General features: G+C 66.2%; 2 protein-coding genes across 4 annotated transcripts; both read left to right on the top strand.

The window, feature by feature from the left end:
• The first annotated feature begins 2,704 nt into the window (after positions 1-2,704).
• CDC42EP4 (CDC42 effector protein 4) lies at positions 2,705-9,956 on the top strand. Of its 3 annotated transcripts, none has more exons than XM_074889379.1 (2): positions 2,705-2,763; positions 7,984-9,956. In XM_074889379.1, the coding sequence occupies exon 2, from the start codon at positions 8,103-8,105 to the stop codon at positions 9,030-9,032; it is 930 nt and encodes a 309-aa protein (XP_074745480.1). In that variant the 5' UTR covers positions 2,705-2,763; positions 7,984-8,102; the 3' UTR covers positions 9,033-9,956. The 3 variants fall into 3 exon arrangements, with proteins under 3 accessions (XP_074745480.1, XP_074745482.1, XP_074745481.1); XM_074889381.1 differs by lacking the exon at positions 2,705-2,763 and adding an exon at positions 5,684-5,704; XM_074889380.1 differs by lacking the exon at positions 2,705-2,763 and adding an exon at positions 7,025-7,811.
• Positions 9,957-12,421: 2,465 nt separating this feature from the next.
• CPSF4L (cleavage and polyadenylation specific factor 4 like) lies at positions 12,422-15,765 on the top strand. The gene is given in 8 exon segments (XM_074889244.1): positions 12,422-12,524; positions 12,799-12,849; positions 13,297-13,449; positions 13,713-13,808; positions 14,329-14,422; positions 14,734-14,776; positions 14,931-15,113; positions 15,473-15,765. Coding segments are annotated over 8 exon segments (792 nt in total). The 3' UTR covers positions 15,542-15,765.
• The last annotated feature ends 37 nt before the right edge of the window (positions 15,766-15,802 follow it).

Genomic DNA, 15,802 nt, shown 5'->3' with positions numbered 1-15,802 from the left:
CGATGGGTCCCTGCGGCAGCTGCGCTCCAGGTGGGAGCCCCCGGGGGAAACTGGGGCGGCTGCACGGTGGTGAGGTGATGGGTTCTTGGGTGGGGGGGTTGTGGGAGCCTGTTTGTCCTGGCACCACCGAGCGTGGCGGGTGGGAAAGGTGGGTGGCCACAGGGAGAGCTCGCCCGTGGCACAGCTCGTCCTGGCGCTCACCCAGACCCCCATGGGTGCCGAGGTGCCAGCGGTGAGTGGGTGCTGCGGTCCCGCCAGGGCAAACGGCACGGGGAAGGGGTGAAACCCCATGTCTGAGGGTGCAAAGTGGTGTCTGTGGGGTTGGTGGGGGAGGTTTCTGGCAGCAGCCAGCGCTAAGCCTTGGGGCTGGAGGGATTTGGGGGGGGCAATGCCCCATTCCCAGCACCCTGGGGTGTCCGGATGGTGACCCCCGTGCCGTGCTGCGGCACTGGGGCTCGGGGGGAGCACCCGCTTTGCTCAGCAGCATCTCCTGCGCAGCCGAGGCAGACAAAGCTGGCAGGCGCTGGCGGCAGGAGGAGGGGACGAGGCTGCCGGGAAACTCGGGTGCTTCTCCCTGCCCTGCTTTTCAAAGTGCTTTTCAAGGCTTTTCTTTTTTCTTCTCTGCTTTCAAAAGTGGCTGAGAAGCAGTAAAAGGAACCGGCGATGGGTTCAGGAAGGGTGGGAACGATGCAGCCACCGGCTCTGTGCCCCCGAGCCTCCCAGCACCCCAAGCTCGCTCCATCTCCCCAACCTCGCCGCCACCTCCCCAGTGTTGCTGCCACCTCCCCAACCTCGCTGCCATCTCCCCAAGGCTGGATCCAGCCCCAGGGCTCTGCGTGGCCCGAGCTGCCACCGAGCAGAGGGGAGGGAGCCCGGTGTCTCCCAGGTAGTTTTTCAAGTCGAGTGGGTGCCTGCTCTTCCCAGCCGGAGCTAGGCCAGCCCACGGAGCCTTTGCCGGCGGCTCCCACCAGCCGGTTGATGTTAATCCCTCCTGACTGCGCTGTCTCAGCCAGCGCCGTGCTCCCGTGACAGCGTCAGGTGAGGCGAGCGGTGCCACGGCGGCCTTTGATTAACACGCGAGTGGGTAGAGCTGCTGGTGGGGGCTCTGGCAAACCCTCCTCCTCTTCCTCACCCACCGGCAAACCACTGCTGCATCCAGCAGTGGCTCCCAGGGGACCCCTGCTCAACCATGGGTGCGGGGCTTTGCCTCCTGCCTCAGTTTCCCCATATGGAAAGCAAGGAAAATAAATTTTCCCAAACAAAGCAGCTATGAAAATGGTGCTGGCGTGAGCTGAGGGAGCGGCACGGCCTGGGAAGCAGATTGTGGGCACGAACGGAGGCGGGGTGGTGCCGGACACCAGGGCTGTGGGCAGAGGCCGTGCCCTGGGCAGTTTGGCCACGGTGCTCAGCCTGGCGGAGTCTCTCCACCGTGCCAACGCTGGCATCTCCGCAGTGCCAGGCGCTGGCCTCGCTGCCCGCGGGAACGGCTGCTCCGTGGTTGTGCCGCCGGCGGCCTCCTGCCCTTCCCACGGAGGGAAGCGTCTGCCCCAAGCTGAGCCAACACACCTGGCCCCCTGGTCGGTGTCGCCGAGGCCAGGGCTGGCCGCGGCTCCTTGCACCAGTGACGTGAGAAACCTTCGGTCCCCCACAGCTTCATGTCCCAGCATGCGAGTCCCTGGGGTCATGCAGCTGGGGCACCCCCCGACCCCACTTGCCACCCCCCGATGCCCCAGCCTGGCTCCTTCCACAGCGACACCAGGCGCTCCGGAATATGCGAGAAACGCTGAATTAGGCAGATTCGGGATAATCTCGTGGTCTCTTCCGCCCCTTTTCTCCCACAAAGGTCTCGCCTTAATCCCCCGGAGCACCGCTGTGCAGCCCTGCACTCTCCCTGTCGGCACATGGCCAGTGCCAGGGGGCCGGGGTGGCCACGATGGCCTGGTCATGGACCCTCTAACCGAGCAGCAGTGGGGCTGGCTGGGGACAGAGAGCTGGGGGGGGGCAGTGGGAGATGCTGCAGTGGGTGTCACGGTCACGAGTGGGGCTGAACCCGCCTCCTCCTGCCAGCTCAGTTGAGCTCTTAATTTCTTTTCATTAATTAGAGTCAGTCACCCCCCCACCTCCTCGACCCTGGCCTGTCTGCCAGGGGTGCAGCCAGCCCCTTGCTCTGCCCCTGGGGATCCCACTTGGATCCTGCCCCCCAGGATCTCTCTGCCCTGACCCCACTGGGAACCTTTCCCGAGAGAAGGAACATCCACAACCCCCACGGCCACGGATCCCTGCACCCCACCCAGGAGGGGTCGGGGACCCCACTCGGGACCCCCCCGAGGGGAGAGGCCCCCAGTCGGGAACCCCCTACACTCCCGCGCATCTCTGCGCCCCACCCAGGAGGGGTTGGGGGCCCCACCCGGGACCCCCTCGAGGGAAAAGACGCCCACTCGGGACCCCCCCACATTCCCGCGGATCTCTGCACCCCACCCAGGAGTGGTCGGGGCCCCCACTCGTGACCCCACTCGGGGGACACCCCCCACGGGCGGGGCCCCGCCTGGGACAAGGGTTACCTCCCCCCCCGCCCCACTCGGGTTTGAATGGAGGGTGTGGGGCTGCCCCGTGACGTGTGGCCGCGCCATTGGCCCGGGCGGGGCGATGACATCATGGTCGCCGCGGCGGCGGGGGGGGGACGGGGAGGGCGGAGGGGGGGGCAGTTTCCCTCCGGCTCGGCTCGGCTCGGCCATGGACCGGCGGCGGGGCCCGGGCGCGCAGGTAACGGGGGGGGGTCTGGGCTACGCTGGGGCTCGGCTCAGCCCGGCCCGGCTCGGCACGGTGGGGGGGGGCAGCCGGGCCACGGCTCGGCTATTGTCCGGCGGCGGGCGCGGTCCCCGGGGCTACCCCAAGCCCCCCCCGCTGCGCCCCGCTCCGGTAACGGGCTGGGGGAGGCGGTGACCCCCCCTTCCCCCCTGTCCGGTTGCCGGGGGGCCAGGCGCGGGTGGGCGAAGGGGTTAACAGGATGAGGAGCCGGGTTTGCCCAGCGCGGGGCACCGGCCCGGCTCACCCCGCCCCGGCGCTTGGCTAGTGACCGTCGCTCGCCCGTGGCTCCCCCCCACCCCGCGTTCGGTAGAACCTGACGAGGGGGTTCGGGGGTGCCCGGAGCCGTCGGTGGCCGCAGCCGGGGCGGTGGCTGCCCGCGGCCCTTCTCGGAAAGGCTGATCCTCCCCGCGCTGGAGCGGGTCCAGCAGCACCCCCGGGCCGGCCGGGGCTGGGCGCAGGCGGGTGCTGAGTCAGAGCCACCCAAAATCCCCCTCCAGCTCATCCCCGGGGGGGGGGACAGGGAATGAGGGGCCCCCCAGATTGCCCTCCCACATTACTCAGCCCCCCTGGGGACCACACGCCGGCTCCCATGGGTGCCCCAGCTTCCCCAAGCCTGCACATGGGATTGGCTACCAAAACCCCTCCTGGGGCTAGTGGGCCGCGACTGCTCGCGGGGAGCTGGCCTCAGCCCTGGCCGCCCTGGTTTGACCCCGGCGGTAGCAGCGCTGAGTATAGATGTTTCCGTGTGTGGAATGTATAGATCGGGGTGTTCTAAAGGGACGGGGGCCCGGCAGCAGTTTTGGGGGTGTGGGGGGAAACTGAGGCACGGAGCGAGGGGCCGAAGGGAGCGCGAGTCTCCGCGCCCCGGGACGGGGTTTTCTCCCCCGTTGGGTGCAGAGTAAACAAGTCTAGTTTGGACACGGCTCCCTCAGCGACCGTGGAGCGAATCCAGCCCGGAGGAGTTTCGGTGGGTTGGGGTCGTGGCGGACGGGGTGGCGGGGAAAGAGCAAGTCCAGCCTGAATCCCCGTCACCGGGGCCACCCGCCGGACTCTGTGCCGCGGGGTGACCCAGCAGTGGGGCTCCTCCACAGCCCCCCGCCGCCGCTGCCCGCAGGCAGCCCCGCTGCCGGCAGTGTTGTGCTGACCGTGGCGGTCTCTCCCTTTGTTCCCCAGGTTTTGTCGTGAGCGCAAACAGCCGGCGCGGTCGCGGGGGCCCCCCCCCCCCAAAAAACCCTGAGCTGGCTGGCTGGGGGGTGCTGGGCCCCGCCGGCAGGTAGGCTGCCGTGGCCAAGCCGTGGGAAGGCTGCCTGTTTACTTCCCGTCCACCCCAGCGAAACCACAGGAATTTGGAGCCTGGCGGAGGTCGGGAGGGCTGTTTAGCCCCAGTATCCTGTCGGACCCCGGCCAGCCCCTGTTGTTGTGAGAGACAGAGCTGGGGCCAGCCAGGAGATAACCTCTCCCCCCGGAAACGTCCCCTCCTCGCCCCGGTGAGCCACAGGCTGGTTCATGGCCCTGGAGCAGGAGGATTTATGGTCCTGTGCGTGTTCTGGCGTGTCCTGCCAATAGTTCCTCGCTGAACTCTGGCTCCCGGTCGTTGGCAGTCCCTCGGGGAGCACAGCTCTGCTTTCGGCACCGGGGCGGTGAGTTCCCCACCTCGCTGTGTGCCGGTAACCCCCGCCAGAGCTGGGCTTCACCTCCCACCCCGGTGAGCCGTCTCGCCGGCCTTGGCTCCGATACTGGCCGCCGGCTGCCTTTCCGCTTCCAAAGGCGTTACCGGGGCTGCTCCACGCGTCCCACGGCTGAACCGCAGCGGCGTCCCGGTGCCAGGGACAGGACCAGACCTGTCACCGGGGCGCCTGGGCTGCCCCGCACCAACAGGACCGTCTGCCCCCAGGCCCTGGGAAGACTCGCCGGGGAGCCCGACGCGAGGGTGTGACAGCAGGGCTGGTCCCCTCCCGGGGCTGGCGGTGGCAGGGTGTGACCCGTGCCCTGTCTCCGGCATCTGTCTGTCAGGCAGTGACATCAAAGGGCCTCCTGAGCCGAATTCCCGAGGGGTAGTACATCAGAAAAGTGGGGCTGAGCAGCCGGTGCGTCCTCCCGGGTTCTCCCTGGCCCTGGGCGGCATTGGGGGGGGACCCAACCGGTCCAGCACAGACCCTGCCCCAGCGCCTGGCAGGGTGGGGAGAGCATCCTCTGATCTCGGGGCTGGAGGGCACAGCCTGGGGTGCTCCGCACAGCAAAGCCGGGGAGGCTCGTTTGGAGCCGGCCGGGCCGGCCGGGATGCTTTTCCCCGTCTGCAGGTTTGGCTTTTCCAGCCCATCAACGGGATGAGCTGGGGCAGGATGCGTGGGAGCGCGGCTGGACTCGGCGTTTTTCCCTGGGTGCACCCATTCAGTGGCCTCTTTCTTTAAGCCCCTCGTCCCTCTGGTCCCTGCGGGTGATTGGTGCTGAGCGGGCTGAGATGGGGAGGGTGGGGGGGGTCACCCACACCATCAGGGCACGCGGTCTCCCTGGCTGGGTAGCCAGGGCTGTCCCACCCCCCCACGCTGGCTGTGGGACCCCGCTTGTCCTGTGAGCAGACACCCATTCGCGGGGGAAATCGTGTCCCCGGGGACCTGAGGCTCCATTCGTCGGGGACATAGTGTCCCTGGGGACCTGAGGCTCCCGCTCCTCAGAGCTTGTGGTCCCAAAGGGCTGAGAGGGCAAGCGGGAAGTGGCGCGTGGTCCGTCGGTACACTTTATCCCTCTTGTCCTCCGCAGGTCCCGTCCCCTCCCCTTTTCCCAACGCCCTGCTGGGACTTGGCCGTGCTCTGGGCTCGCTGCCCCAGGCCGGGCAGCGCTCCCTGCCAGCCTGCCTGCCTGCAAAGTCTCTCGGGTTACAGAGCAGCTTTCCCTGGTAGGTAGCTGGCGAGGCGGTGGCGAAGCCGCCCTGGCCTGCTTTTCTTTGTCAAAGTGCCGGCAGTGGGAATGTCACAGGATCCGCTCTCCTCTCCCCTGAGCAAGAGGAGGAGAAAAGGGCTCTGTGTCCCGCTCCCCCCTGGGCAGGATGGGGCCGGCAGCCGGGCTGTGCGGGCAGCAGCGTCCTGCCGCGTTGCCGTCGCCTCTCGGGGCAAGCTGGGAGCGAAGCGTTGAGGGATGGGGGAGATTTTGGCCGCTACAAAAAGGCTTCGTGGGCAGGAGCGTCGAGGGGAGGGACGCGGTGGCTTGTTTTGGAGGCTGTGACGGTGATGGAGAGCTGCTGGCCGGGGAGGCTGCGGCAACGCGCCGGTAACGCTTCAACCTCCCGGTGGCCCCTTTGCCGAGGCTTGCGAAGTATCTCACAAATGCTGAACTTGGCCCCGAAATCTAAATACAAGGGAGGGACAGTCCCCAGATGGCCTAAATCAGCAGCACGGTTGCCTGGCCCAGCTGGGGAGCTCGCCGGGAGTGTTTGTTTTATGTAAAACCAAAGGTTGGAGGAATGCCGGCCTGAGCGGAGACCCTGAGAAGGGAAAATGTCTGTGCCATGCACACGCGCTCGGCTGGGCGTGCGGGAGATCCTGGCGAGGGGGGGAAAATCCACCCAGCTCCTGGTTTGAGGGTGCGGAGAAGGTGGCACGGCTGCTCCGTCTCTTTTCCCCAGTTGTCTGGGGATAAACTGGGGGCTCCCCTGGTCAGAGCCCCCCCCCTCCCCATGCCATCACATCCCCGGGGCTCTGCAGAAGGGCTCAGGCTGCTGCCTTGGCACGGGGATGGACGGGGAACGGCGTGGCCAGCGCTGTGCCGTGGGGCCTGGCTGGCCCTGTGGGGAAGCTGCGTGTGGGAGGGCTGGGCACCGGGACTTTGCACCGCCTTGGGGTCAGAGTCCATCCTGCCTGAGGCCCTGCTGCTGCGGCGGGGGACGGACGGGTGTCGCGGGGCAGGTTTGGGAAGGGATGGGGGGGGGGAGCCCTCCCCAGCTGTGTTGGGAGCTGGGGGGCAGACGCTGCGGTGGCCGGCGGAGCTGGGACCGTGCTGCCATGGCTGCCCCTGGGCTGTGGGGCCGGGGCTCGCTGCCGGCTGACGCTGCGGAGCCATTTAGCTGTACTCTGGGGCTGGGTGGGCAATGGGGGGGCGGGGGGGGAATGTGGCCCCCCCACCCCGAGGCTCACTCGGAGGAGAGACGTCGGTCGCTTCCCCGTGCGTGTGACGGGGCCGCAGTGTCGCCGGTGGTGCCCGAAGGGAGGAAGCGGGCGGCCACGAGCCCTTCCTCCCCGGCAGCCTCTCCCGGGACCACCTGGGGCTGCCTGGCGCCAGGGGAAGCGCGGGATGCAGTGACGTGGTGGCTGTCCTTGTCCCCCTCCTGCGTGGCCACAGGCATGGGGCTGGACAGGTCAGCTGGTGGCACCGAGGTGGCCATGGGAAGGAGGAATGTGCCTCTCCACATCCCGGTCAGCCATGGCCCTCGTCGTCTTGGCCACTGGCTGCCACCCCTGAGTCACAGCCGTGACAGTGAGGTGGCCAGGAAGGGTGGGCACGGCCACGGGTGGTGAAGAGCAGCATGGAGGGATTTGGGGTGCTCATGGGCAGCAGCGAGGCTGCACCCCCACATCATCCTCCTGCCAAGGTGAAGGGGTACCCGCGGGTGCCTGCCTGTCCCCGTCCCAGCTCCCCCCGGCACGCCGCTGGGCTGGCGGTGCCTCCCGGGGGCTCTACGCCCTCCTCGCACACTTCCTGCCGTCTGTTTCCAATTCCTCCTGGCGTCTGCTCCTCCCTGCTTTCTTCCAATTAAAAAAAAAAAAAAAAAAAAAAAAAAAATCCCAGGCATCTTCTCGGGCGTGCGGCTCCCAGAGACTCGAGCGCTGCCGTGCCCCGCGCCAGCGGGCTGGGGCTGCGTGGGGAGGGGATGGCGGGTGCCCGCGGTGCCTCGCGTCCCTCCTTGTGCCTGTTCACGTGGGGCACGGGGTTGGGGACCATCCTGTGACACCTCCCGTGCCCAGGGCTTTGTCTTGTGATTCTTTCTGCACGTCTGATCTGTGACCAGGGTCTGGGACCTGCACGTTTAGGGGGTGTGGGGAGCTCGGGGGTGTCTGTGTGGAGGTTATTGCTGGGGGAGCGGAGTGGCTGGTGGCCACGAGGTCATGTTTTGCAGCCTGGCGGGGCTGTGCCCATCCATGTCCTCGAAGCCTGACCGTGTCCCTCTCCCCTGTCCCTTAGGAGTGACCTGTCGGTGACGCCGGTGGGAGCGCGGCCGCAGAGCACCAGGTGGGAGCAACCGGCCAGTTCCGTGGTGGGACGTGCGGCTCCGTCTCGGCCGCCCCGGCGCAGCGGTGGCGATGCCGATCCTCAAGCAACTCGTCTCCAACTCTGCCCACTCCAAGCGGCGTTCGCGGGCCGACCTGACGGCCGAGATGATCAGTGCGCCGCTGGGCGACTTCCGCCACACCATGCACGTGGGGCGGGCGGGGGACGCCTTCGGGGACACCTCCTTCCTCACCAGCAAGGCTGGGGAGCCGGGGCCGGACGTGGGAGAGGAGCCGGGCGCCTCCAAACCCAGCCTGCTCTCCCGGCGTTTCCGCAGCAGCAAACGTTCGCAGTCGGTGACGCGAGGTGACCGGCGGGACATGCTGGGTTCGCTGCGGGACTCGGCGCTCTTTGTGAAGAACGCCGTCTCCCTGCCCCAGCTCAACGAGAAGGAGGTGGACAGGAGCGCGGGGCAGCTGCCCAAGAGTCTCTCCTCCAGCCCCGTCAAGAAACTGCCCGAGGAGGTGAGTCCTGAAGAGCAGCAGCGCCCGAACGGGGCGGCCGCCGGGCCACTGAGCCCCGGCTTGGACGAGCGCGACTTCGGGGACATCACGGAGCTGCCCGTCGTGGTGGCCAAGAGTGGGGCGGGCATGAAGCATGCCGAGTCCATCATGTCCTTCCACATCGACCTGGGGCCCTCCATGCTCGGGGACGTCCTGAGCATCATGGATAAGGAGCAGTGGGAGCAGGATGAAGACCCCGAGGCGGAGGAAAGCCATGAGGAGGAGGAGGAGGATGCTGCCCTGCCCGGTTCCCCGGCAGCGGCCCCGCCAAGCCAGAGCCCGTCCCGTGGCGCCAGCAGCCACTGCCCCAGAGACAGCAGTTCAGCGTCCAGCTGCACCTCGGGACCGGAGGAGCGCAGCCCCGTCCCCGGGCCACCGAGCCAGCGGGGGGGCCCCCCAAAACGCCCCGACAAGGAGTTCTCATTCGCCGACGAAGACGACGACGAGATCAGAGTATAAAAGGCGGGCGGCTGAGCCAAGGGGTCTGGTTCTCATTTGTGGTTGCTTGGACACGGGGCCGAACACCCCGGTGCTGCAACGGGTGGCACCAGGGAAGACTCAACTCCTCACTCGTTCCCTCTCCCCGTCCGCCGGGGACGTGCCGCGGCAGGACAACGCTCTGCTCCCGGGGCCGGGGGCAGCCCCGACGCCTCTTGGCCCTCGGAGAGCTCCAGCACATCCCGGGAGGGGAAAGCAGACTCGATTTTGGTTCTTTCTGTTGGACTTTGGATATTAGCTCTTTTCTTTGTTTTCCCCCTTGTCCATGTAAAGCAATATAGGATCAAACAAGACGAGGCTTTGAAGTTTTAGCCCCTTTAGTAATATATATATTTTTTTCCGCCGTACGGTTTTTACTGCCCTCTGATTTGTACTTAACTTTCTTTACTCTCGCTTTTGGTTTTAACGGAGGGGAGATTTCCCATGAGGAAGGACTTGGCTCTGGAGCTCAGAGGAGGCCTGGGACCGTGGGCAGCTCCAGCTCCCTGGGTTTTTTGGGGACTTTCTGCAGACCAAGAGCCTCCAGCCCCGTGCCATGGTGGGGGCTCACTCCCCATCCCTCAGATGGGTGGATGGATGGATCCATCCCAGGCACTCAACCCTCCAAACAGCCCGGGGGTTGGGGGGATGCCCCCTGGCCAGCCCTCCAGGCGGCTGCTCCCGGGGATGCCGAGGGGAGCGTGGGTCTGTCCCCCATGGGAGGAACACCTGGAACCCCCCCGTGAGCCAGGGCGAGCCCCAGTGTCCCGCGTGCCGGGCGGCCACCGGCGTGGGGCCCAGTCTGGCTGGGCAGTGCCGACGCTGGCCCGGTGCAGGTGGGTGGAAGAGGAGGGTTTTATACCGTGTATGTACAAATGCAAAGAATAAAAGGAAATGGTAGTGACAGCAGCGGCCTGAGTTCCTGGGGGATGAGACACGTGGGGGGGACACGTGTGCTGGCACCCCACTGCGCAAGTGGGGACCGGTTTTCTCTGTGCTGCCACCATCCCCAGACCCTGTCCTGCTGCCTCCACCTTCCCTGGCTGGAGTCCTGCCCAGCGGCCGGTCCCTTGGCTGGCGTTTCGGCACCTGCAGTGGCCCTGCTTTATCTGCCCGTCGTGCGGGGCTGCCTGTGGCGGGAGGAAGTGGGCGAGCTCCCACCGGCCGGATCTGGCTCTGGGCTGGGACCCTCCGGCCAGGCCGGCTCCTGCCAAGGGACGGCTCTGCCAAGACGCCACTCTGCAACCCACAGCCCCGCTCGCTGCCAGCCAGGGAGGAGGGGAGGGTGATGGGGGGGGTCAGGACTGGCTGTGCCCGCTCCCACAGGCTGGGGGCCAGCGGTGGGGTTGCCCCGGGTGCTCCCAGCCCCGTGGGGCTGCCGTGGCATGGGGAGTGGGGCAAGTTGTTCCCATCCAACAGCGCCGGGGCTGCCTTCCCTCCCCAGTCCCACGTGTGGAGCTGGGCTGTGATGGGGTGAAGTGCTGGGAGCAGCCTCAGAGCCTTTCCCCGAGTGGGTGGAAAGCACCGGCCAGGCTCTCCTCACCGCTGATGGAGGGGGACGAAAGGATTTGGCCCCTCCATCATCTCCTAGGAGGGGCTGGGTGCCCCTGTCCTCCCGGAGGGATCTCCCCTGGTGAAGCTGGTGGGAGCAGGCAAGTGCTGTGCCGCAGTGGGGACACAATGGGGTCCTGTGCATGCGCCAGGCCCGATGCAACGCCCCATGGCGTGAGACATTGGGCTATTGTCCGCCCTGGGGAGAACAACAGCAGCTGCAGCGGGTGGCTCTGAGCTCACCGGGCAGCCTCTGCCTCAGCCACCACAGCGCAGGCCCCCCCCGCCCCATGCCAGCATCCCCTGCGCCCATCGTCCTGGTCCCTGCCTCCTGCGAGGTCACCAGGCTGCTGCGGGGGGATTCTGGCTCCTCTTGTCCCTTAAGGACACTGACACAAAGCAGCGGGGCAGGGCATTGGGGGTTGCGCCCCCTCCTGGGACCCCCTCGCTCCCCAGGACCTCATGGGGAGGGGACAGGCCCTGGGGTGACACGCGACCATCACTTGGCAGTTGTGATCTTTGTGACGCCTGTCATCTCCAGCCTCCCGCTCGGCAGCACCGCGCTGCCACGAGCCGATGGGGCAGAAAGCGGTGCCGGCTCACTGAGCACGCACAGGACATGGCCCCGCTCGACGGGACGGGACAGTGGCCCTGGCACACCACAAGCAAGTGAGCACGGGGCCAGCACAACAGGTCCTGGGCTAGTGGGGCTAGTAGTGCGGTGCCAGCAGCGTGGCCAGCGCTTGCTGCGGAGCGGGGCTGCGCCCACAGCCTCCCCAAAACCCTCCATCCGCACAGCACGGGGCACCCGGCTCGGTGCTGGGTCGGTGCACAGCACCCGCAGGCAGTGCTCCGGCAAGCGGGCAGCGCTGGTCCAGTGCCTTTATCACTAGTGACAGAATGGGAGCAGGTCTCCGTCCCCGATGCGTCAGGCCACGTCGCTGCGGGCGTGTGCCGGGGACAAGCGTGGCTGCGGGAGCCACGTGATGGCGGAGGGACGGAGCGTTAGGTTAAACCTGGGGGCTGCGTTGTCTTTTTCTGGGTGCAGCATGGCACCGTGGTCGTGCCTGGCACGTGCCGCTGCGGCCTGGCACGCGTGTGAGCCCCCGGCCCGGCAGCGGGGACCAAAGGAGCTTCTCCTCAGGGTGCATAGTGTGACCTGGCCGTCCCCACCATGACCCCGGGGACATGGGTTTGTCCTGCCGGGTACCAGACACTGGAGAGAGGGGCTGGGGCTGGTGCTCAGAGCACTCAGAGCCCAACAAAACCCATGCAGGATCCGTCCCTTGCTATCTGAGCGTCTAGTTACAGCACCCAAGCCACATTTGGTTCAGCTTAAGGCAGCAGCCCCGGTGGGAGGGGGTTTGAACCCAGCTCACAGCCAGCCCCGGCAGCCCCCGATGCTCCTGGGGAGATGGGGGGCAGCCGCGCTGCCCCAGAGCCGGGGCTGGAGGAAAAAGCAGATGTTGGTGCGGAGAGGCAATGACGGCGGGGTGGGGGGGGATGCGATGGGGGCCTGGGGCTGAGCTCCCTGCAGCTGGGCTGCAGCACCAGGCGATCACGGCTGCAAATTGAGATCAGATGTGGGCTGCTTCTCTCTCTAAATGGAGCTCTCCGGGCTGCTGCCTGGGCTCATTTTACTCTGGCTTAGGGAGGAGGAGGAGGATTCGCTGGGGCCCAGGTTGGCTGCAGTGATCTGCAGAGCGTGGTGCTCCCTCGGGAGAGCTGGGCTTTCCTCGGGCAGCCCCACTGCCAGCCCCTTTGCCGCCGCCTGCCCTGCCTGTGCGGGGCTGGGGGTGCCTCTTGGCAGAGCAGGGGGGATGCAGGAGCTGGTGGCTGGTGTGGAGAAGATCAGGTTTGATCTGGAGGCTGACGTGGAGCAGCAGCGGGGAGCTTGGCCCCTGCCCTTCCTGGGTATGGACGGTAAGTTGGGGACAGGGTCCTGTGGCATCCTTGGAGGGTAACAGGGGTGCAGGAGGTGTTGGGGTGCTCCTGGCTCTCACTGCACCCCTCACAACGCCTGGGTGCCCCTGGTCCTGCCTCCTCCCCAGGGCTCCTGCCTGCGGCCAGGCTGGCTCTAGGCATCGCTCCTTTGGGGGTGCATCTGGCACAGCTCTGGGGGGGGCTGAGAAGCTCTTGCCATTGGTGGCACCGGGGCCAGGGGGTGAAGCTCTCCCTGCCCTGCTTTCCCCTGCAGAGCTGGGGGCGGCTGCCTGAGAGTTCTTCCACCTAGGGCTGTGCACCAAGGGTGAGTGCTGGGGACAGGGATGTCCCCTGCAAGATCCTGGGGACACCAGGGAGCTGGACGGGCCCCTTTCCATTCTGTGACCAGCCCACATCCACAGCAGATTGCTCTGTGGCCAGTGGGTTGGCAGGTTTGGCCTGTGATTCTAACACTGCTCAGAGCCCATCGTCCCCCCCCAGCCCTTCGAATGAGCGCTCCTACCCCTCTGCACCGGGGAGGGCTTGAGCACCTCCGGGGCAACCAGACCTTGACAGGTCCTGGGGCACTGAGCCCCACACACCCACTGGGTGCCCCAAATCTCCTCCACAGCTCAGAAAGCTCCTGCTGGCATGTCCCAAGCCAAGGAACTGGGGTGCTGGGGCGGGAGGTTCCTGGGTGCAGGCAGGGGCTGTGATGGCAGGGGCCGGGGGGTACGGGCAGGCCGCGATGGTGGGTGTGCGCTGTGGGCAGGCGTGCTGTGCCCCTTCCCGCACGTCGGCGGGGAGAAAACAGTGGTGTGCAAGCACTGGCTGCGCGGGCTCTGCAAGAAGGGCGATGGGTGTGACTTCCTGCACGAGTACGAAGCGACCAAGGTGCCCGAGTGCTATTTCCATGCCAAGCTTGGTAGGTGTGGGACGGGGCTGGGGACCGCAGTGAGCCTCTCCCACCCCAGCACCTGTGTCCCTCGGGTCTGGCCTCAGGCAAGTGCCTGATGCCACCTCCTGTCTGTGGGAAGAAACGCTGCTGGCACCCACCCAGGGCCACTGTGCCCCAGGGCAAGTCTGGGTGCTCCTGGGGCACCATGGTTCCTCCCAGCCCATCCTTGAGTGATTTCTACTGCGTCTGAGTGAGTGTTGTCCCGCATGTCCCACCCTTTGCTCCCACAGGTGAGTGCAGCAACAAGGATTGTCCCTTCCCGCATGCTGATGCCACCTCCAGCCCCGTGGGCTGCCCCTGGTACGACCGCGGTTTCTGCTGGAATGGTGAGCTGCCGGGGTGAGCAGGGGCTGCCCACTCTCCTGTGGCAGTGCTGACTGGCTCTTAGGAAGGATTTCTTTGCAGAAGGGGTTGTTGGGCGTTGGAATGGGCTGCCGAGGGCAGGCGGGGGAGTCCCCATCCCTGGAGGGGTTGAAGAGTCGGGTTGACCCAGCGCTGAGGGATCTGGTGGAGTTGGGAACGGTCAGTGTGAGGTGAATGATTGGACTGGAGGAGCTTCAAGGGCTTTCCCAGCCAAGATGATTCTGTGTTCCCTACCCACTGGTGATGAGGGGCCCCTGCTGCCACCTCTGAGGTGACCAAGCCACAGTGGGGTTAAGCACAGTCTGGGGACTGCCTGGGGGTGGCACTGGGAGCCTGGTGGGGCTTTGGGCTTGGGGCAGCGAAGGCCCCCGTAGAGCTGAAGGGAAGGGGGCTGCTGGGGAAAGCTGAGCTCCCGAAATCCCTGCGGGGCAGGGCATGGGGTGCCGTGTCCCCACAAATGGGCACCTCTCCTCTGCATGGCAGGTCCCCTGTGCAAGTACCAGCACACGCGGAGGGTGATGTGTACCAACTACCTCGTCGGCTTCTGCCCGGAAGGACCCAAGTGTAAATTCATGCAGTATGTAGGGGGCAGGCTGCGGGGGAGCTCGGGGGATGGACGGGGCCCCTCCCCAAGGCTGCGGGGGTGGCTGTGGCCCTTGAAGTGTCTGGGTCAAGGACAAGGGTGCTTTGGGTCCTTCTGGTCTCTCCCTGTGCCCAACCTGAGCTGGGGACCACAGGGTTTGCAGTAGGTGGGCAGGGGACAGCCCCAGTCCCTCTGGGGATGCCTGTACCAGCTCCTTGAGGCCAAGGGAGCTACGGGGGGTGATCTGGGGGTAGCCCTTGCCATGGCCCAGGGAGTAACTGCCTGTCCTCTGTGTCCCCTTCCAGCCTCAAGGCTGGGCTGATGCCGAGCAGCACAGATCCACCCAAGGTGAGGCAGGGATGGTCCTGTGCCATTCCCTCTTGAGCTGAAACCCTTTTGCTCTGTGCCTCTGCCCAGCAGCTCTTGCTTCCCTTGCTTCTGCCCCAGTTTTTGTGGGATAGAAGCTGCCATCTCCCCCTCCTGCCCTGTGTTGCCCCCCCAGGGAGCTGGTTGTCCTTGGGGGTTGGTCCAGCTGGACCTGGCTGCTGGCAAGGAGAACGGCTGCAGGGATGTGCCACCCGTGGAGCCCCCTCCACCAGTCACCGACACCACCCAGCACTTGTGGGACCCTAAAAGCTGTGCCCTGGGCCCACAGAGCCAGCTTGAACAAGGCATCTGCTTCAAGGTGAGTGTTTCTGAGGGGCTGGGAGCAATGGCCTTGCCTTGGAAGGGGAGGGTACAGTGTCTCAAAACAGCTCCCTTGGCTCGAGATGTCTGAGGCTGTCCTTGGGTTGAAATAATCTGACTGCAAGTGAAGGAAATAAACCCTTGGTGTGCAGTGGAACAGCCCCGGAGAGCAGCGAGCCCCTCGCGTGCCTCTGGGTGGGAGGTTTGGTGCAGTTGGGGGGGTCTCGGGGTGCAGGTGTGAGCTGTGCTGGACCAAGACACGGCTCCGTTCGCCCCCACTGCTGGGAAATGACAGGAAAACGAACATGTGGTGACGTTGATGCAGCACTAAACCGACGCCTCTCCCTGTGCCCCCAGTGCAGACAGAAGGGTCACCACACCAGTAAGAGTGGGAAGACTCGGGTGGGAATCCTGCTGGGGAAGTGACTGGAGTGACTGGCTGTGGAAAGAGGACACCATAAAGCGTGACATGGAGCCAGCCAGACGGCCACGAGGGCAGCTGCCGGACTAGAAAAGCCAGTTGGTTCTGCTCAGCACCAGCTCTCACAGCTCTTTGCACAAGCAGCAGAGAAATCACAGCTTCCCTAACACAACTAAAATGGGACCCTGCCCAGCTCCCCGTTGCCTCCTGCGTGGGTGGACGGGGGCAGTGGGGGTGGTCACTGTGCAATCATGGGTTTGAAGGGG

The sequence above is a fragment of the Strix uralensis genome, chromosome 19 (assembly GCF_047716275.1).
Source record: "Strix uralensis isolate ZFMK-TIS-50842 chromosome 19, bStrUra1, whole genome shotgun sequence".
Taxonomy (NCBI): domain Eukaryota; kingdom Metazoa; phylum Chordata; class Aves; order Strigiformes; family Strigidae; genus Strix; species Strix uralensis.
This window is presented reverse-complemented; position numbering and strand designations above follow the sequence as displayed.